The 21,623-nt window shown below is 38.4% G+C and overlaps 2 protein-coding genes across 11 annotated transcripts in view; one reads left to right on the top strand and one right to left on the bottom strand.

The window, feature by feature from the left end:
- Positions 1-894: 894 nt before the first annotated feature.
- Positions 895-21,623, bottom strand: part of stx3b (syntaxin 3b) — a 33,259-nt gene continuing 12,530 nt past the window's right edge. For 2 of the 4 annotated variants that reach the window (XM_085430619.1, XM_085430628.1), the window contains one exon: positions 895-2,798. In XM_085430619.1, the coding sequence (XP_085286745.1) occupies positions 2,721-2,798 (78 nt within the window). In that variant the 3' untranslated portion in view covers positions 895-2,720. Of the gene's footprint in view, positions 3,223-21,623 lie in introns of all 4 variants that reach the window. The other 2 variants (XM_085430609.1, XM_085430601.1) reach the window with 2 other exon arrangements.
- On the top strand, positions 8,731-21,375 carry LOC146717755 (uncharacterized). Of its 7 annotated transcripts, XM_085430560.1 has the most exons (9): positions 8,732-9,016; positions 10,413-10,445; positions 13,653-15,612; positions 16,372-16,455; positions 17,434-17,484; positions 17,982-18,071; positions 18,168-18,200; positions 18,324-18,389; positions 20,541-21,375. In XM_085430560.1, the coding sequence occupies exons 2-9, from the start codon at positions 10,425-10,427 to the stop codon at positions 20,771-20,773; spliced, it is 2,538 nt and encodes an 845-aa protein (XP_085286686.1). In that variant the 5' UTR covers positions 8,732-9,016; positions 10,413-10,424; the 3' UTR covers positions 20,774-21,375. The 7 variants fall into 7 exon arrangements, 6 of the variants coding, with proteins under 6 accessions (XP_085286714.1, XP_085286704.1, XP_085286686.1 ...); XR_014914888.1 differs by having other exon boundaries at positions 8,731-9,016; positions 17,982-18,200; positions 18,324-18,937; positions 20,541-20,599; XM_085430588.1 differs by having other exon boundaries at positions 8,731-9,016; positions 17,982-18,200; positions 18,838-20,607.

The raw sequence follows: 21,623 nt of genomic DNA, 5'->3' as shown, positions 1-21,623 counted from the left end.
AAAAAGATAATTTCTCTAAATATGGGGTTTTCCCTTGATGCACCACCAGGAGGCGGTAGAGTATATGATTACAAATCACGAGTCAAGTCACCTGGCTGTGAACAGTCAGGCTGAGACATCGACACACAATACATTTCAAACACTTCATATAGCAAGAAAATTGTTTACATTTCAATTAATAATAAAAGAGAAAGTGAATGGGAGGGATGTGATTTTTTGTTTTTAAATACTTTATTGTATATAAATAGGGGGGGGGGGGTATGAAGGAGCATCAGGGGAATATTCCTAATTTTTGGAGAAATCCTTCGTGCCTACAAACACCACACAGAGACAAAAGAAATGCAGTCTTTAAGCATTCAGAGAGTCCGCATAAACAATAGCACTGAAAGGCTGATGCAGGTGTTTTTTTTGTCTTTTACCTGTGTAAAACGGTTTTTATGAGAAGAAGCTGTAGAGATAGGAGAACCCAACGATCCCAATGATGGCACAGCACAATGTAATCATCATCTTTTTCTGGAGACGCAATCAGAAACACACAGTCAGACGATAAAGAGAGGAATCAGGCTTTACTTTGCGAGCCGACGCAATTATCAACATTGATCGACACTGGTTTGAGGAAACAATTGAGCAAAAGCAGAACAAAGGGTTATAGAGGTTTGTGTGTAACTGTGTGTGTAAAGAGACAGGAAAGGTGAAACGACTTACCCCCTTTTTTGACACGTGTGCACCAGTCTTTAAAAGCTGTACTTTGCAACACTGTGGTTAACATGCTGACAGCAGCTACTACACTCCAATAAAACACACACACCACTTTGCAACAAGCAGTCATCAGAATGTAAAATTCAGTTACATAATTCCATTTCTGCAAGTCAAACACGACAAATAAACACTGGGTAATTTAACACATAAAATCTTTAATTTCTGATAAAATCATTGACATTTACACAGGTAAAAAAAAAAAAAGCTTCAATTTTCTCTTATGTTCCAGTCTGCGCCAACGGCTCAAATAAAATGGATTGTGCCCCTAAATGATGATGATGCTGCGGGATTCTCATTTTCAAATGCTTCATACAAAACCACAGTTTAAAATTTAATTCATGCTTAAATTACAACATTGTTTTACTGAAATCGGCCTACTCCCTTATGTCAGGGCTTCTCCTCATGACTGGTTGGTACTGATTTTATGTACGGCTGGAATCATGTGCTTTAATTACCCTGTTAAAGCCACTGGATGACAACCTGTGCACTTTGGTTTGGTAAACTGTCAGTTCCAAAGATTGTCTGAAATGAAATGAATGAAATGATGATGGACAACCATTACTGAATCCAACAGGGAGGTACATGTTGCTAAAGCTAATGTGATCTAATACACAGCCCTGCAAAAATCCTGTCGTCTTTTTTTTGAAAATACAAGTTTTCTATGTACATTAAAATGACTTCTTTAAATAAAAAAAGGAGGTATAATGTTCATTTTAGTTGAAATTGTTCATTAAGACTCGATGGGCTTTTTGGAGGACGTACTTTGTGGTGCGGATGAACTGGTTACAGTAAGAGGTGTTTGTAATATTGTCCCCACCCCCCACATTCACTAATGAGGGCAGTCTAAATGTTAGACACACCTATGAAGTAAAGAGCAGCACACATACAGCCTCTGTTAAAAATGTCAAACCATTACATCCTAAGGCTGTGTAAACAAAAACTGAACATTATCACCTTCGCAAACATCAGATGTACTGCAGGACTGTGTCTAAAACTGGCAACTCAGTAGTAAAACCTAAAACATGCCTGTTAAGGCATTTCCTAGTAGTAAGACAAGACTAGCCACGGATACTTTACAGAGTGCCCATTTGTATGTGACGTCATAAGCAACATGTCTTAGAACAGTAGAATAAATACAAAAAGACTATTCTGGCACTTACGGGAAACAAACCACTAGTGTTACTACCAGACTCTCTAAAACTCCTTTGGCATTGAAATATTTCTACAGCACTTTAACAGGAGGAGTAACTGTGTCTATACATGTAAAAGCTTTGGTTTGGGTTGTGAAAAGGATCAAATTTCAGCTGCTACAAGTAAGCAAGTAATGAGCGTTCATCACACGCGCCTGTAAGTTCATGAAATGTGTTCCCATAAGTGCAATCCTTCATATTTGTTTTTGTTTTTTTAACAACCAGTGATAATTACACATATCTGAGCTACGCATTTGGAAATGTTAAAGTGCTGGAACTCCCCAAACCCTAACAAGAACAACAACAAAAAGAAATCCCACAGCAGTGAAAGTTCACTGGGGAGATTTTCAATCATAAAATCATATCAAGGCTCAAATAAATCAGGGGGTTTATGTGCTTCTGAAAGCTTTCAGATGACAAACGCTTCCCAGCTGATTCTTTGGCAGCAAATGTTGAACAGTGAAATGTTTAGTGACACTGAAGTGATGTTTTATTTCCCAATTCCCTTTTCGCCTTCACAGAGGTACAATAGACAATGTACCTCATATGTCAGCTTTGGTCTTGTTTCCTCATTCGCAGGAGAGCATCCTCAATTGTCCAAAAGTGAGGGAGACCTTCAGTGTGTTTTATTCGATTGAAAAGATCTGCAGGTTAAATATTCTTATACCCATATGGAGTGATCAGGATCAGTTTTTCCTTCTGCAGGCAGGCTGATGAATAATGGTGAGGATGTTGAATACACAGATGATGAGATGATGGCAGCGATCAACCCTATAGTGTCTGGGTGAGGATGATGATGAGGATAATGAGAAGAACCACGGCACAGACCACAGCAATAATGATGATCTTCTACAGAGAGGGAGAAACATACACAGAAACAGCGTTGATGATGGGATACCTACAACTGAAAAGCACCCACAAACTTAACACCAGCAGGAACTAATTCGCCACTACAGTAACCAGAGGCAAGAGGCCCAGAACAGGAGAACAACAACACACCCAAAGTACTTCAAACAAGCACACACACCTCGAGTAAGTCCTCTGGATAGTAAGAAAACACACACTGAGCCTCAAAGGAAGTGCAAACTCCTTCCCAAAGCATGCCTAACAGACACACACCCATTATACAGCAGGTATTTGCTCAATTACTCACCCTTAGCGCTTCTCTTACTCAAATAATTCATCATCATTTCTTTAATCCCACTGACAATCCGATTGCCAGAGCCACTATGATTACCAAGATCACCACAATCACAATTATTATCACCAGTTTCTGTTGGGGACAATTAGGACATAAATGATCAGATCCAATGTCAGTGTAAAAACAGCAGGACAGCAGGTCTTTACTTGACAACAGCAGATGTATCAGATAACATCGATTACTCTTGAGGCTTATTTACCACAAAAACTCTGCACATTAGTATTGCACAAGACTGAAACAGGGTCAGGGTTGATTGTTGTTGTCCTGAAAATACAACAGTTTGCCTTTGCAAACACACACACACACACACACACACACACATATAATCTGTAACAGCCAGAAGCAAGCACACAACATCTCCAACCCTACAACACAGCAGCGGTTGTGGTTACAGCCTTCATGTGTAAACTGCACATCAACACAGTGAGGATGAAGCTGAAGAGAAAGGACAGAAAGAAAAGAAGCTCTGTGTGTGTGTGTGTGTGTGTGTGTGTGTGTGTGTGTGTGTGTGCTTGTTCTGCTATACTTGCGAGGACCATCGCGGGTTTAAGACCTTACGAGTGAGGACCTTTTGGGAAAGTGAGGACATTTAATATGGTCCTCACTTGTTTTTCACTGTAATGCCTTCTAGAGGCCATTTTTATGCTTCTCTCAAAGTTTGAGCGAGGTCCTCAGAAAGATAGAAATACGAGAAAAAAATACACACTTCTATACACACTGCTATTCTTTTCATACACACACTTTTGCTCTCTACTGGCTACTAGTGGTTATGAAAAATCACTGCTCCTGAGCCTTTTTGCTCTCTACTGCCCTTCTGCCCCTTTTGGTTGTGGATAGTCACTGCACCCACGTACTTTTTGCTCTCTACTGCCCCTACTGCTTTTGGACAGTCACTGCACCCAAGAACTTTTTTGCACTCTACTGCCAACTACTGTCTTTGCCCATTCACTGCCCCCAAGCTACTATAACTACAAATGAAGATAATGACAGTTTATCTAATGAAGGAGAAATAAATAGTGCCTTCAAGTTCAATTCAATTTTATTTATATAGCACCAAAGCACAACAAAGGTCACCTGAGGGCACTTTATACTTTAGGGTAAAGACCCTACAAGGTAAGTTAAACATATTATTATGTCTTACTTTTAATATCTGGTCTTGGTCTACCCAAATTGGAAAGCACACCAATACAGTTTTTGAAATTAAATGCTGAAATAGAAATATTGAATATGGACTGGCCTAAACTGGGCTATGAGACAGTGCTTCAGTTCCTGAAAAATTACGACTGGATTTTCAATTTAAACTAAACAGTGTGCTAGTTAACATGGGTTTGATCAGTTAATGTGAGACAGGTTTAGAAATTATTAATGCAGCTCATCATTTCTGCCTTCTGGTTCTCATTTTAGGCTTCTCTTTTTAAACCATACTTTTATCTTTGCTATAGAAATGGCATATCAGTAACTTTTTTAGACCATTCAGTTTTAAAAAAATCATTTAAGGTCTTGAGGGGCTGCTTTCCATTTAGTGTTACCAGCATATTTTACCAAAATATCTCGACAAATAGGAGACTGAATCTGAAAAACCACCTTGACCCTGCTTTAGTAGTGAGCTACAAATTGTGTCTACATAACATAAATATAGACAATGTGCAAGAAACTGTAGTTTTGTTTCAAGTATTTTTCAAACTATTACAAATCATACTGGTGAATTTTGATAGATTATATGAAAGCATGGGCTTCCGTACAAAGGATACATATATTGCTGTGTTCCCTTTTATATTAAAACCTGGTTCCTCTACTGTAAGCTTCTATTAGTGAAAATCTACCATTAATATATAATCTGTAATGCAATATAATATTGACTTGTGTGTTCTTTAATACTTTGTAAAAATTAAATATGTCCCATCCATCAGAAGTGCCCATCTCATTATGGCTGCTTCCAGGAGGATAATAACCAGTGTCAAGAAGCTCAAATGATGTCAAATTGCACTCTTAAACATAACAGTTCAGTTCACTGTACTCAAATGGCCTCTACAGTCACCAGATCTCAATCCAAAAGAGGACCTCTGATCTCTATGGTGGATCAGGTGATCACATTACATATTATGTGATCACCCGATCCATCATTCATTCATTTATATATATATATATATATATATATATATATATATATATATATATACATATATATATATATATATATGTATTGTAGAGAGAGAGAGAAATGCTCTCTTTAGGGGCCTGCCTCTGGTGTCGACCTCTGAGGTCATCTCTGAGGTCATCCTGTTTTCTCCCTCATTTGTCCAGTATTTCCACTATCCCTCTTCTGCATATGTCTGAATCATCTCAGCCTTGTCTCTAACTTTCTCTCCATACCATTCAGCATGAGCTGTCCTTCTTGTATACTCATTTCTGTTTCCTGTCCCTCCTCCTGACTCCATATCCCTGATGTAATCCCACCCTCACCTTGAACACATCCTGCACCACCCTCACATCCTGACTTACCTCATGCAGTACCACAGTTCCTCTCTTAGCATCCCATCATATTCTTTTGCCAGATCCACAAAGACACAGTGCAACTCTTTCTGACCTTCACTATACTTCTGCATCAACACACTCAAAGCAAACATCACATCTGCACTGCTCTTTTTCAGTGAGAAGCCATACTGCTGCTCATGGATCATCACCTCTCTTCTTAACCTACTTTCAACAACTCTTTCTTGGTGTGTCTCAGCTTTATCGCTCTGTAGTTACTACAGCTCTGCATATCACCCTTGGTCTTGAAAACTGGTACCAGTACACTTATTCATTCCTCACTCTCCAAACTTGTGTTAAACAATCTGGTTAAAAAGTCCTTTCTCCTCAACATCTCTATACAACCACATATATGTCATGTGGACCAACTGCCTTTCCTCTCTTCATAGCTGCCTTCACGTCCTCCTTACTTATCCCCTGCGCTTCCTGATTCACTAACTTTCCTCCATCTGTCCTCAGTTTCTGTCTTCATTAATGTCTTCATTAATGAAGACAATGAGAGAATACTTCTATCTTCCATCTTCTCAACACACTCTCTTCACCATCTTTATCCTTAATCACTCTAACCTGCTGCACATCCTTTTCAGCTCAATCTCTGTCTAGCTAATTGACACAAGTACTGTTCTCCTTCCTTAGTGCCCAGCCTCACATACAACTCAGTATAAGCTTTTTCCTTTTCCACCTCTATCTTTGCAGTAGGCCTGGCCTCCCAGTATTCCTGTCTACTTTCTCCATCTCCCTGACTATCGCACTTTCTCTTAGCTATTCCTTTGAGGAACTACAGGAAAGTGTCCAATCCACCACCAAGTCTCCTTGTCCTCTTTTCTCTCTCTCCAAAAAATACACCAAACACCTTCTTTGCCTTTCTCTTACCATTTCAGTTGTATTTTTCCAGTCATCTGGTAACTCTTCCCTTCCACCCAGAGAATGTCTACTCCTCCCTGAACTAACAACTGCACAACATTCTTCCTTCTTCAGCTTCCACCATTTAGTTCTTGTCTCTGCCTTCACTCTCTTCCTCTTCTTGACGTCCAAAGTCATCCTACAGACTAGTGTCCAATGCTGCATGGCTACATTCTCTCCTGACACCACCTTGCAGTCTCCTATCTCTTTCACACTGACCCTTCTGTTTAGGATGTAAGCCACCTGTGTACACTTTCTTCCACTCTTCTACGTCACCTTATGTTCCTCCTTCTTCTTGAAGTATGAGTTCACCCCAGCCATTTCCATCTTCCTAATTTTGACCTTCTGCATTTCTCTGCTTAACACCATACCTATCTAACACCTCCTCATTATCTCTCTTTCCTTCACCTACATGGCTACTGAAGTCTGCTCCAATCAACACTCTCTACCACTTTATCAAACTAACTGCAGAATTCCTCTTTCTCTTCTAACTGACATCCAACCTTCAACCTGGTCTCCTGCACACATAGTAAATCTACCTTCCTTCTCTCCATTCATATCAGCCAGCTCTCTCCCTTTGCCAGTCATAGTACCTCCACGCTCCTGCCTGTCCTTCTCTTTGACTCCTAACACGCTTCTCCCCTTTCCTCTTCCTTTGTCTTCGAATAGTAGCACAGTTTCCATCGGCTCTCTGTTGGCCAATAGCACAGGAGGCAGTAATTGTTAACCCAGGTACCGACTGATCCGATATGGAAATACACCAGATGCCATTCCTGTAACAGCCCTCTCTGTTTATCTGGGCTTCGGAGTACACTCCCAACTCCACCCCCCATACACTATCATTCAAAAATTTGGACACCTTTTGACTTAATGTTTGTCTGTTTTTTACTACTTTCTACATTGTACATACAAACTGAAGACATGAAATATATGAAGCAATATATATGGAATTATATATCAAAGAGATAGCTGATGTATAACGCTAAATGTTTTATATTTTAGATTCCACCCTTTGCTTTGTTGACAACGCTGCAAACCTTTGGCCTTCTCTCAGTGAGCTTCATGATGTAGTCATCTGAAATGGTTTCACCTCACAGGTGTGCCTTGTCAGGGTTCATTTGTGGAATTTCTTTCTGTCTTTATGGGGTTGGGACCACAAGTTGTGTTGTCCAGAAGTCAGGTTGGTGCACAGCTGACAGCCCTATTTGACTACTGTTAAAATTCATATTATGGCAACAACCAATCAGTTAAGTAAAGAGAAACTGCAGTCCATCATTACTTTAAAAACTGAAGGTCAGTCAATCTGGAAAAATGCTAAAACTTTGAATGTGTCCCCCAAGTGCAGTCGCACAAAACATCAAGCACTACGACAAAACTGTCTCACATGAGGCCCGCCCCAGGAAAGGAAGAGCAAGAGTCCCCTCTGCTGCTGAGGATACATTTATCACCAGAATCACAAGGAATGGACATCTGACCAGTGGACATCTGTGCTTTGGTCTGATGAGTCCAAATTTGAGAACTTTGGTAGTAATCAAATCAAAGAGTGGCTACTTCGAAGAATCTAAAATATAAAACAAAATTTGATCATCATTAATGAAACTTTGAAATATCTGGCTTTTCCGTCAGAGCAGATGAAATACATATTTTGCATTAAATTGAATCATTTGGCCTCCAGAAGGGCTCACCCTGAGTCCATTGTCTTACTTCATTGTGAAGTTATGATAAATAGCCTGATAAATAGCCTGATAACATAGCGAGTACTGAGGATGAGTTTATGGTGATTTAAAATGTGCCTCAAGGATGAGAAGTGCAGAATATTGTGCTACACTCTGCTCCCAACTTCACTGATGCCCTGCACCTCCCCCATACCCCAATAGCTGCTGCAGTGGGGGAGGGGCAGGCCAGTATTTTCAGCACTTTGGCTGTTCTGAAGGCAAAAGAGAGTCCAAACCAGGACTAGCAAGGTGTGCCTAATGCAGTGACCGTTTAGAGTGTGTGTAAAAAAATCAAAAGAAATATATATATATTTAAAATAGATATGGTAATGGTTCTTAGTTCTTTTTGACTACTGATAAGCATTAAGTCAATTTAGACTGTAAGGCTAAATGTTACTTTAGATTAATTTTATTATGCTGTTTCATTATGTGTTTAAACTGTAGTAAAAGCAATGTCAGGCTTCCTTTATTTTATATAATGTACAATGTAAATCAGGTTTCAGAGTGAGAGCTGAGAAGTAGAGAATACTTTGGCTCTCTGCAATTCCTCTTTAAGATATCATGACCCATCAGTGACCCGCCCCTCCCCCCGCGCACCTGCACTGCGCTCTCAAACTTTTGCAGGGCATTGCTTGCATCTCAATCATTCAGTCAACGGACGGAGAAGCTGCATAATTAAACTGGTGATTGCAAGATTTAAATCAAAGTTTCGGCAGGTAAGATTTCACATTTTGTCTTTATGAAAACTGCAAATTTTTTTAAATGAAATGAAACAAAAAAAAAAGGTATCTTACGTCAGGTTTAATTTTTTCAACTTGAACGATGCATGAAGTTCGTCTCAGTTAATAGCAGCTTGCTAGCAAGCAAACTGATAATTACACAACTTCAAATTAAAAGAAAAGAAATTCAGCAGCATGGGATATTTTTGGCAAATTTGATGTTTTTGGGGGTGCTGAATCCAAAACTGGTGTCCTTTTCCCTTAATCACGGACATTTATTTAAGGAGGAGTTTACATTTCAAAAAAGCACAACAGCGTTGAAAAATATTAGTAGCTGTGTCCAAATTCATGGGCTGCATCTTCCTGAGGACCCGGCCTTCGCGGTCTACGTTGCCCGTGTCCTCAGGAGGTCGGGTCGGCCGGAAGTAAACGGCCGTGAAATTGGACGGTCTAGTCTTCAGATTAGCGTCACCGCTGTCTCGGTGGAGTTTAATAAACTCAGCCGTCTGCTTCTTGCTATCTAAAATATAACAGGACACTGGCGTAAATTCTCGACTGTCTCATACTTCCGTTTAATCTGTTTTCTGTTTGACGTTTAGTCAGCTGTGTAAAAACCAAGGAGGAACCCACCCGGGAGATTAATAAAGTTTTATTTTATCTAATCTAATAACTTTAATCTCAGCTAAACCGATTTACTCGCTAACAAATAAAACACTGAAAAAAACCCCAAACATTAACATTTAGAAGTGATCTAAGTGACTTATATATCATGTTTAACCTCAGTAGCGAAATCTCTATTAATAAGAATAGTGTACACGTATGCCCTAATAAAAAGAAGCAGGTGAGATGTTAGAACGCTTTTATTTTTATTTTAGTGTACACTCAATACAATAGACAGCTGCTGGGTTTTGGGGTTTGTTTAACCTGAGTAGCGAAAAGATCGCGGGGGGGGGGGGGGGGGTGAAAACGATGTGCCGGGAGTCCGCTGTTCTCGCCAGCTCTAGTGATCCTCGACCTCGCTGTCTGCTATGGAGCTGGCGGGTCACAGACGTCTCCGAAAATGTTGGAGCACGTTTGGAAATATATGGTATGTGCAGGTCATAGTTTGTACATCAGGTTCACCTGCATGAGAGCTCACTGTTAAGCAAAATGTAGCCTTATTGAGGTGAGCTTCAGTAAATAAATGAAAAGGAAAAAGGAGGTGGAAATGGTGGAAAGCACAGTGTAGTCCAGTTATATGTTAGAGATGGGTAATGGGCTGCATTAAATGAACTGCTTTTCCTGCTTGCTGAAGACTAAGAAAAATGTTGGTGCAGTTGTGCTGTATCACCTCTAAGCCGTTATTACGTAAATGTAACTGAGAAGTAACTTTGGATTTTGTCTTTGGTATTAGGTTGAAAAAGCCATGGCAGCAAGCCAAACACAGGTATGTGCCTTTTTTATCAAATATTTGAACAAGTAGTCTTTAATAATTGTTACTGAATCGTATGCAGGAATGTTAAAGTCAAACAGCATATTTTTTATCTTTTTTTAAACATGATGAACACATCATCTGGTTGGAAGCAGGTTAGATTCAGAGTTTCTGTTTAAAATAGACTGGAAGACCCCGTTTTCACTGATTCTTTTATTTACAGCATATTTTAAGTGTGATATAGATTCTCTGCTGTGGGAATACGTTTTAGATGTGCCACCTTTTAAGCGTCACCTTTCTAAACTCGAGCACTACAGTTAACAGGTGAATTCTTATGTTTCAGTACAGCTAGCAAACAATGACAAAGCACTTCGAGACTAAAAGTGAAAGTTGACAGTCTTAACTTGGTTTTTAACATAAACTCATTGCTGCAGCCAGGGTTACAAAGTGATCCCTCTTAGACTTCCTTTTATTTTTAGTTATTCTTTCTGTCCCTAGTTAGCTAACATAAACTAATGTAGGGTAGAACTGTTATCAGCATCCATCCAACCAACCAACCCAGTGACCTCATAGTCTGAACTCAGCCAAGATGGAAATAAACATGCTGTAAACGCTTGTGTTTTTATAACGAGCTTCACTGACAGTGTTCAATCGGAGATTTTTTTTTTTTTAAGAGTGGGCCTCCATAGTGTCATCTAGCCTTAATGTATATAGTGTTTCAGGTCAGCTTTAACCTTGAACATTGGATATGTATCCAGAAATGTGATGTCTTTTCAAATACATTTCTAGATGTTATTTCTATCTCAAACAGTATTTGAGTGTATCTTCTTAGCAGCTTTTCTTATACAATAACTTTGTGGAATGAAAACAAAAAGTCATGTTTGTTATATGCCACTAGTTTGACTTAAAAAAACAAAAAGTAGTTTACATGCAATAAAGGGTGTCAGCATACGGTAGTAATCAGTCTCATTTTAGTTCATTATTCTTTTACAGCCTCATGTCTATAAAAGAAGGGATGCAGTGTAGAATGTAAATCAAAACTGAATTCAATGTTTTTCAAATCTCATAAACCCACATTTTATTAACAGTAAGACATGTAAAACATTTCAATTGAAACTGAGAAATTGTTCCATTTTAAGAAAATTATGGGATCATTTTGAATGTGATGGTAGTACCATGTCTCAGAAAAGTTAAGACAGGGCCTTGTTTCCCACTGTGAATTTTCTCTTTTCGTTTTTACAACATTGTAAACATCGGGGATCTGAGGAGACCAGTTGCTGGACTTTAAGGAGAGCAATGTTGTCACATTCTTGTCTGACGTAAGATTTTACCTGCTTAACAGCCCTGGGCCGCCTTTGTCGCATTTTTCGTTTCATGATGCTCCAAATGTTATGAGTAGGTGAACGGTTTTGACTGCAGGCTGGTTATTTCAGCACTCAGAGTATTGGAGTATGACACAATGCCATTATAATACATGCACTATGCGATTTACAATTGTTTTCCTGAAATATCCAAGGCCTTCCCTGAAAAAGATGATGTTTAGATTAGAGATGGACCGATCCGATGTTACGTATCGGTATCGGTCCGATACTGATGTAAATTACTGGATCGGATATCGGAGAGAAATAAAAAATGTAATCCGATCCATTAAATATCAAAAAAGCATCTCACAAAACTTGCGACACGGCGTAACTCAGCTCATAACTGTAGCACGTCGGAGCAGTGTGCGTCACGTGATAGAGCGGCTGTGTCCGGCATTTCATCTCCGAGGAAGTGATCCCAGAGAGAAGTAAAGCAAGTGTTTAAGTTCATCTCTGAATGTTTGTAAAGCATTCCCACATTAAGCTTAACAACCGATATATGGAGCGACTGCCTCTCTCTCTCTCCTGCTGCTACTTCAATCATGAAACTGATCAATGATCAGCTGATTGGCTTTTCTGTGGCGAGTCCGTCTCTCTCGTTTGTTTTTGGCCCACTTTGCACCAGAAAGAGGAAACCAGCGGCTGAATAACAGAAGCACGTTTAAGCTTGATAATCTGTTGTTAGAATTTATTTAATATTACTTTCTAGACCAGGATTCTTTTCTACGTAGCTGACGCTGGTAACTGTGCAGGGGCGAATCTAGCAAAGTTTAGCCAGGGGGTCCGATAGGGCATGAACAGGGAAAAGGGGGCACAAAGACATACTTTTCTTTCTTATTCTCATTTAAAATGTCGAGCTTTTAATAAATATCTGAATCTTACACCCAAAGTTTTAATCTGATGTAAAATATATAGAAGTCCATTACTTTATAACTAACAATAACTATTAAGTTATATAGTTATAGTTATTAAGTAACTATTAAGTCTAATATACCCTAGTAAGCTATAGTACTTTTTCCTTTGGGAACCATCTGTGCAGTCTGCAATTCTGTTGAAGAAAGATGTTGAATCTATTTAATATTTCTTGAAAAATAATTTATTTCTGTGCATTTTATTTCACACTGCATCAAATTAAAGTTGATTACATCGATTAAGCATCATGAGGTGGAGGGTGAGGGGTGGTTCTCTAATATATATATATATATATATATATATATATATAAATTATTATTATTATATATTTTTTTTTTTTTTTTTTTTTTTTGCTCCTGTTAGTTAGGTTGCTTAATATTTCTGCTAAGTACTCTTTAAAATACCAGAATAGGGAGGATGGTGCAGGTTTAACTTTATTAGATTGATCAGTTTTGCTGAACTATGAAATATTTTGTATTTTTTACGTACAGGTATAACAGAATAGCTTTAGTGTTGTTGTTTATTTAAACTTGAGTATGAACTTATACAAAATGCAGCAAGATATTTAAAAAAAAAACGTTTTATTGATTAAAAAACACTATCTGATTCATACTGGTATTGGCAGATATCCAAATTTATGATATCGTTATCAGACATAAAAAAGTGGTATCGTGCCATCTCTAGTTTAGATGGGAGCATATGTTGCTCTATAACCTGTATTTTCTTTCGGCACTAACGATGCGTTTCCACATTTGTATGCTACTAGCTCCATAGGCACTAATGCACCCCCATACACTAAGATGTGGGCTTTGAAAAACATTGCGTTCTATTTTAACTTGCATTTTACACAGCATCTCAACTTTTGGAAGATAGTTTTACAGCTTTATTACATAACTCTATCCTTATAATTGACTTCTTCTCATGATGATTATTCTCTTTACCTATTCAGGAGGAGAGTGATTGCTCTGAGCTGGATTTCTCCATTTGTTCAGGCTCTGAATACGTGCCAAGTCAAATTTCAGACTTAAGTGATGAGGACAACCACAGTCTACAAAGTAAGACACTAAAGATCACTGATGTTTCTAGCGACAGTGATAATGAAGAACTGAGAAACATGACTCTTAAAAAGACACCCAGAACATATGGGAAAAGAAAGAGAAATGATCATAAGGCACAAGAGAAGGCTAAACGGACTAAACGGAAATCAGAAGTGACTGTAAAAACATGTACAAAAAGGGAGGACAACAAACGAGTATGGGACAAAAAACATTATTGTCTTTACTGTGGGAAGTCCCAAGCAAAAATATCGAGACACCTGGAGAGGAATCACATAGAGATAAGTGATGTGGCATATGCCTTTAGCTACCCTGTTGGTTCCAAAGAAAGGAAGGATCTTCTAGAACAACTTCGCAATAAAGGTGACTTTAAGCACAACACCAAAGTGTTACAAAAAGGCAGAGGACAAGTCGTAACATGGAAGCAGCCATCTAATAAAACCATAGCAGGAGAATATTTACCTTGCCCTTATTGCTTTGCAATGTATATCAAAAAGACATTATGGAAACATGCGCTGTCATGCAAAAGTAAAAAACTGTGTGCGTCAAAAACTAGACATCCTAGAGTACAGGGTTACGCTGCACGCCTGCTTCCAATAAAACATTCATCTAAAGGATGTCAGACTATTATTGACAACATGCGACAAGATCAAGTGTCCTTTCACATCAGGAGTGATTCTCTGATTTGCAAATATGGAGAATCGCTATATGCAAGACATGGCCGTGTGAAGTCTAAGCACCAATATATTGCGCAAAGGATGAGGGAGCTTGGCCGTCTCATATTAGCTGCAAAAAATATGGACAGGACAGTGAATGTACTTGAAGATTTGTGCAAACCATCAAAATTCCAGTTTGTTGTCAGTGTTGCCAAGCATCTTGCAAACTTTAGTCCAGGCAAAAATGAATATGGCAAACCGTCAACAGCAGTCAAAATTGGATTTTGTCTTAAAGGCGCAGTCGAGGTACTGATTGGACAGACTCTTATGAATGATGATGACTATGCAGAGAAGAAGGCCAAAAAATTCTTGGAACTTCTGGACAAAAACTGGAGGAACAGTGTATCTGTCAGTGCTCACCAAACAATACAAGAAAAGAGGTGGAATAAACCGGATGACATTCCCCTCACCAAAAATGTGATTGCTCTGAGGGACCATCTCCGTACCGTGGAAGGTGAAGCAAGAGAGAGTCTAATGCAGCACATGGATTTGGCAGCATACAAGGCACTGAATGAGACTGTTTTGGCACAGGTTATTGTCTTTAACAAGCGACGTGAAGGGGAAGCATCACGCTTGACTCTTCAGACCTACAAGAACGTAAAAACAAGTCCCATTAATGAAGACATTTACGAAACCTTGTCACCATTAGAAAAAGAGCTAAGCAAGCTATTAACCCGCATTGAAATCAGGGGGAAGAGAGGCAGGAAAGTGCCAGTTTTTTTGAGCGACAGAATGAAGGAGTCAATCGATTTGTTGGTGAAAAACAGAGAAGCAGCTGGTGTACCTGCTGAAAACCCCTATCTCTTTGCTAGACCTGGTGGGATGACACACATACGTGGATGTGACTGCCTACGAAAATATGCAAACCAAAGCAAAGCAGAAAACCCTGAGCTTCTGAGGTCAACTAAATTAAGAAAACAAGTTGCCACACTTTGCCAACTCCTCGATCTTAATGATCAAGAGCTCGAGCAAGTTGCAAGATTCATGGGACATGACATCAGAGTTCACCAGGACTTTTACAGACAGACAGACAAAACCTTTCAAATTGCCAAGATAAGCAAGCTTCTGTTTGCAATGGAGGGAGGCGCTGGCACCTTAAGGGGCAAGAACCTCAGCACCCTGGAGGTTTCTGTTGCTGGTATGTATGATAGAGTATTTCTTTTTTTTCCACTGTCCTGCTATATTGAATTGCAAATGGTATTGTGTGGTCAAATAGTTTTACACTTGACTAATCCATAACATGAGGCTTATAACACCAAATCTGTCTCTCGCTCTCCCTCCCTCTGTCTTTCACTCACGCAGACACACACACACCACCACCACCACCACCATCAACTTTGCTAAAATGTTAATGAAAAACATTGACCAGGCAGCTGCAATTGAGCAGCAACGTCCATCCAACTCTTTTCACGGTTGTTGTGGTCGTGATAATTTTGTGAGGCCACATTGAAAAGGCTGAGGTGAGCTTGCTAAAGTTCTGCAAGTTGTGCCTCCATCGCTTGTGTCCAGATCACACGCTGCACTGCTGTGCTGCTCTGTCTTTATCACTTCCGTTTCTGTGTTTGTGCGTGCGCAGTGTGAGAGGCTGTGTTGACACCCTCACGAGGGGCGACAGGAATTCAAATAAGTTTGACTTTCTTGCAACCATCCGACTCTTGATTGGGAGCTGGTTGTGAGGTGTTAATTGCTTCTCGTTACCCCATGTATAGTGGACGATGACACACGATTAAGGCGAAACTTGGGCCAATCCCCAAAATGGACACATGACTGAAAAATCGGCTCAAAATTGCCCAAAAATTGCACAGTATATACCCAACTTTAGAATGTTGGTGGTTAGCACTGTTCTCTAATCAAAATTTTGGACTACCAATTACTAATATTTCATTATCTTTTATAGGTGTAATTTCCCCAGCTCCCAGCCCTCCAGCTAGTCAAAGAGACCCAGGCAGACTGAAGGAACAAGACACAGAGGTGGATGAAAGTAGGTTTTAATATAGAGAAAATTGTTGCAAGTAACATTTGTTTGCAGCCCTATTTTACAGCCTGTGTCTACGTGGTAGACCTGTGCAATCTTCTGCAGTCCAATAACACGGTCATGCCATAACATCTTATTTTACCTATAACCGTGAATACATGAGCTCAGTTAAGACAATAAAGACCATGAATTGACAATGAATAGGACTGATTATATTGATGGTGTTCCTGTTTTGTCCTTTCTGTTTACAGTACAACAGCAGAACACATTTTTGGTTTCCAATGTATCTTTTCATAAATGAAAACATTATGTTAGGTTGAAATGGTGAGGAGATATTCAAATCACAAATATATTTACATTTATTGCATTTATTTGTGCCACGGATAGTTTGATCCACTGAGATTTTTATTTTTGATGTAGTGTATAACTTGTGGTCACAAGCACCATCTATATAATCAAGCAACAGTTTTGGACAGAAATTCAGCATCATGGCAGTGGTATGTTTAGAATAAATCTTGGCTTGATCATTTCAGTAAATGTGTTACTCCTAAACAAATCTGTAAATGCTTATTAAACATGTTTCCCACTTGCTCTGTGACCTTAAGGTTGCATTTAGTTTTTGGCTTCATGAGACGATTAGCTTCCAGGTGAAAAGGGATGTTACTTTGAATCCCTGTTTGTACAAACAGCTTTTCCAGTTCAGGAGAGAACATGTAGAATTCCTTACTAGAGGACCTCAGTCTGAATCCTGACTGGCACATCTTAAATTTAAATGGGCACTGGTTTTAAAATACGATTAGTCTTCTAGTCATGATCTACTGCTTGTTGTTTTTTGGCACATTGTTAGTGTTGTGTATTTTAAAGCTCATGACAATGGAAATTAGCTTAGGTTATACATTTTACAGTAATTTCATTTTAAAGACTTCTGTCTTTATACAAATTTCCACATAAAATTGCATCATTTCAATATTTCTTACATTGCAGACAATAATGTGGTCTTCGCAAGCAGTGATGATGGCTGTTCTGATAGTGGTGGTAAGTGTTACCTGCTCACTAGTAGAGCCGTTGGTATACTGTCTCATGAATAAGCTGCATTTATGATAAACTGCCTAGAGTTATGTATGTGACATTGACTAATATAAGACACTGATGTTAGCCTGTTAGCTCTAGTTCCTAATGGTTAAAAGGAAATGGGTGGCATGTTATAGCCAAATAAACACACTGTTGGCCAACTTCAGTGCTCAGTAATCTATACAAAAGATAACACTTGATCATGTACACTCTCTCTATAGTGAGCTCCTTTATTACAGCAAGAAATAGACTGAAAAACACATGAAATCTGCGAGTTTATCACCACAACCCAGATTCTAATTTTTGTTACATTTGTCAAATGTATTTTTATACAAATGCCACCTTGTAATGGCTGTGCAGTGGGGGGTTTTTCCTTTTGCTTTTTTAATTTATCCTAAATAAAAGAAGAGTAATTACCATTTACATACTCTTGATGGCTAATATTTGACATCTGGTGTCAGTCACAGGTGAAAGTCCCATAGCAGCTACTCAGAGTGATCCTCAGGGAAATGAGGAGGAGGAGAAAGGAGGAGGCAGTGAGATGGATGAAGGTCAGATTTTCCAGATTTATTCAATAGAAAGGAAAAAAATCAGTGAATTAGGACGATGTGGCACATTAATTTATTTATTTTTTTATTTTTTTAAAGACGATAGTTCTCAGCATTTCGCAGATGTAAATGGTGAGTTTAAGCATTTGTCTGAAATGTAGTAACACTGTTGTGTATTCTAATTAAATTCTATTCAAGTAAAATCTGCATTGTACAATAACAGCTACCATTTTTTTTTATCTGTTTCTGTTTTAGAAGAGACCAAAGAAGTAACACTCGCCGTGAGGAAAAGGGGAAAAACCAAAGTGGCCAAAGCAAAGGGTGAGATGTTTTCAGCTTTAAATGTATTTGATATTTTCTGTTTGCAGTATATGAATCAGGTTGTAGACATGAATTTATTTCCTTATAGTCTTGCTCTTTGTGGCAGAATATATGCCTACACAAACACAAAACTCTTGATAATATTGATCCAGAATTATTTTGTTGGTAATTAGAAAAATTATTGAAAATGTTTAAGTATTGCTTTACAGTAAGTTGAAGAGGAGAATTCAGAGGGGGTGGAGATGGGTGTCAGGGGTGATGTGTTATAAAAGGAAAGCAGCAAGAGGGAAAAGAAAGGTTTACAAAATGGTAGTGAGGAAAGCTATGACGATTTTCATTGGAATGACCAGGATGGACAGGATTAGAAATGACTACATCATAGGGACAGCTCAGGTCAGAGGTTTGGAGACAAAGAGAGACAAGGCTGAGATGGTTTGGACATGTGCAGAGGAGGCTGCCAAGGGATGTTGATGATGGAGCTGCCAGGCAGGATGAGAAGAGGAAGACCTCAGAGGAGGTTCATGGATGTGAAGGAGGACAGGCAGAAGGTTGGTGTGACAGAGGAGGATGCTGGTATAGGAGGAGGTTGAGGAGATGATCCGCTGTGATGACCCCTAAAGAGTTCAGCTGAAAGAATGATTGCTTCACTTTTATTGTTACATTTATGATTTGTTAGGCTACCTATTCTGGTGAGTGACTAGTTTAACCTGCTGTGTTGCGTGAGTTCACACTTTGCAAGAACAGCACTACAAAACACATGGCAGGGTTCTGCAGGTCATTTCACAAGTCTGGAATTAAAAAAAAAAATGCAGGCTGAAAATGTCTTGTTATATTATCATAGAAAATACCTGTTTAAGGTCCTATGATTTACCAATTAAAGACAACTACTTTATCTCAATGTTATTTTTTTTTTACAATGCGTATTTTAGTTTCCACCAATTACACACACAGATGTTGTGTTTTAAAATCAAAATTTGTAAAGTGAACTAGATTGACAGTATGGACCATCATTTTCAGTGAGAGGTTTGTGAAAAGACAGCAAGAAACGGCAAGTACAAGCAACAAAGCTCATCGAGTAGACTACATTAGGCTTCAAACTTTCCTTTTTGCTAAAGCATATATTTCAGGCTGGACCAGGTGACCCTGAATCCTCCCTTAGTTATGCTGCAGTCTGTTTTAATATCTTCATATTTGCCTAATACTATACTTTTATCTTTTGAAAAATCAGCTTCTGTTTCCAGTACGCTTTTCAGTAATCATTAGTGAACAGATGCTCACAATGCCACCCCTTTCATGCGACAATGCAGGTTAAGCTTTTTGTGACCACTTATCCAGATCGCCACTTTCAGGTTAAGTGAATCCAGATTATGGAAAGATAGCCTTGATATGTTGAATGTGCTTTGTAGTACAGGCCTTATGACTAATGATAGACAAAACTTAATTATGCTCTTTGGTATTGTATCTGTGCGCCAGTCGCAAAACTGTGACAGTTTGTCAAATAAAACGCATAAATTCAGATAAAATGAAAAGATCATGTCAATCAGTTATGTTTGGTTCTGAATCATGATCTAGGTAATTTGTTACATTGTCAAGGATATTAGCAATTGTATTTCATAATAAAAAAAAAAAATTGACTTAAAATATGTGATGTCACTTAACTAGATTAGGACTACTACCAACAGCACAGGTTTTTTTTATTACTAGTACATCAGAAATATTTGCCTTATTTAAAACAATAGCAAATTATTAAAGTCTGACAGTTTTTTTTTTTTACAAGAATATTGTTATGATGAATGATTTTAACAGGAATAATAACTAGTTATCATCTTATTTTAAAAGGCTAGATGCAACATGTACCTTTGAAAACAAAATGTATAAAAGTAAATTGGCTGCTGTTTCACTCTGTAGGTATATTACTCAATAACTGATCTCATGTTTCTGTGAACTCAAAATACTTAATTTAAAAGTGCTTACTACATATCTTGGGTACAAAATGTTGAGTAAATTGTTGAACCTACAGTTTGGTTTGGCATTTTCTGTAAATATACACAAGCAGAACCCCATTTCAAAAACAAAACAAAAACAAAAAAACTACGGTTACATACATGTTGTAAAGTTAACAGTCCATGTTGTCTTTTGTGTTATTTGTAGAGATCCCCCGTGCGAAGGTCAAGAAGCCATGGAGTGAAGCAGAGAAGACGGCAGTGCAAAGACGGCTGGGAAAATTTGTCGCAGAGCGTAAAGTTCCAAAAAAAGAACACTGCATGAAATGCTTAGAAGCGGAAAAAGACCTAGCTAATCGCTCATGGAAAGATGTTAAAAACTTTGTGTACAACACGATTGTCACTCTGAATCGAAGGTCTGCTTGTAAAAAACTCTTCTAAAATAAGTTTACCTTGATAATGTTAAGACATTATTTAAGATTTAATTTTGTCTTCTCATGCTTGGTTTGTGACTGACTTGACGGCTTTGGTAGCAACTGCGAGTCTGATTGTAATTTGATTGGCTTTATGTTTTGGAGTGGTGAACTGTGAGGGCGATGAAAATACCTTTACCTGGTGTCTTTTGAGGTAACCCGTTTTGGATTTTAAGTTCTAGGTTTTTGCCCAGGATGTTTTTGGTTCATTTATTTTATAATCTGTTAAAGTACATTAGGCATCTAAGTTGTTCACCTTCTTAATGGCTTAATGGTTAGAACACATCCTAAAGTGTCCACCTTTGCTCAGTGCTGATGTTCATTGGCGAAAAGTTTAATTTTGGTTTTAATTATGTAGGAAGCAGGAAGGTCATACTGGTACAGTTGTAGCCATCCTAAGCTTTACTGATTTTTCTTTTTGGCAAAAGTCAAAACAAACTGATCAAAGTTATTGATCACTATTTTAGTTGTAAGTCATTAGACTTAATAGTTGTCTTCATTGTTATAATAGCAATTATTCCTCTGGAAGGATGTTACATTGTGAAATAAACTGAATTTGCTCTTGTTGCAGCATTGTGGGAATTTCCTTGGTAATTATTAATAAAATCTACAGCGGTATTTGAAATGTAATACTACCTTTTTTGTTATGTAGGGTTGTATTGATAGATTATCAGAACTTTTTAGTTATTCTATTTATGTATAAAGTTGAGACTGTTTAACTTTAACATTATTTGGTTGCACTAAAATAGAAAATGTCAAGGAGTAAATGCAAACAGAAAAAAACATATAGACAGAAACGAACACAAAAGCACCCCCTG

This window comes from Copadichromis virginalis, linkage group LG2 (genome assembly GCF_057382275.1).
Source record: "Copadichromis virginalis isolate Kocher_CV1m ecotype Utaka linkage group LG2, C_Virginalis_male_GT1.1, whole genome shotgun sequence".
In the NCBI taxonomy this organism is placed as follows: Eukaryota; Metazoa; Chordata; class Actinopteri; order Cichliformes; family Cichlidae; genus Copadichromis; species Copadichromis virginalis.
This window is presented reverse-complemented; position numbering and strand designations above follow the sequence as displayed.

Excerpts from the sequence above, each read along its gene's own strand:
- LOC146717755 (XM_085430539.1), top strand. The coding sequence starts at position 10,425 with ATGGCAGCAAGCCAAACACAG. Across the intron at positions 16,456-17,433 it reads AGACACAGAGGTGGATGAAA|ACAATAATGTGGTCTTCGCA; the intron begins GTAGGTTTTAAT and ends CTTACATTGCAG. Across the intron at positions 18,390-20,540 it reads CAAAGTGGCCAAAGCAAAGG|AGATCCCCCGTGCGAAGGTC; the intron begins GTGAGATGTTTT and ends TGTTATTTGTAG.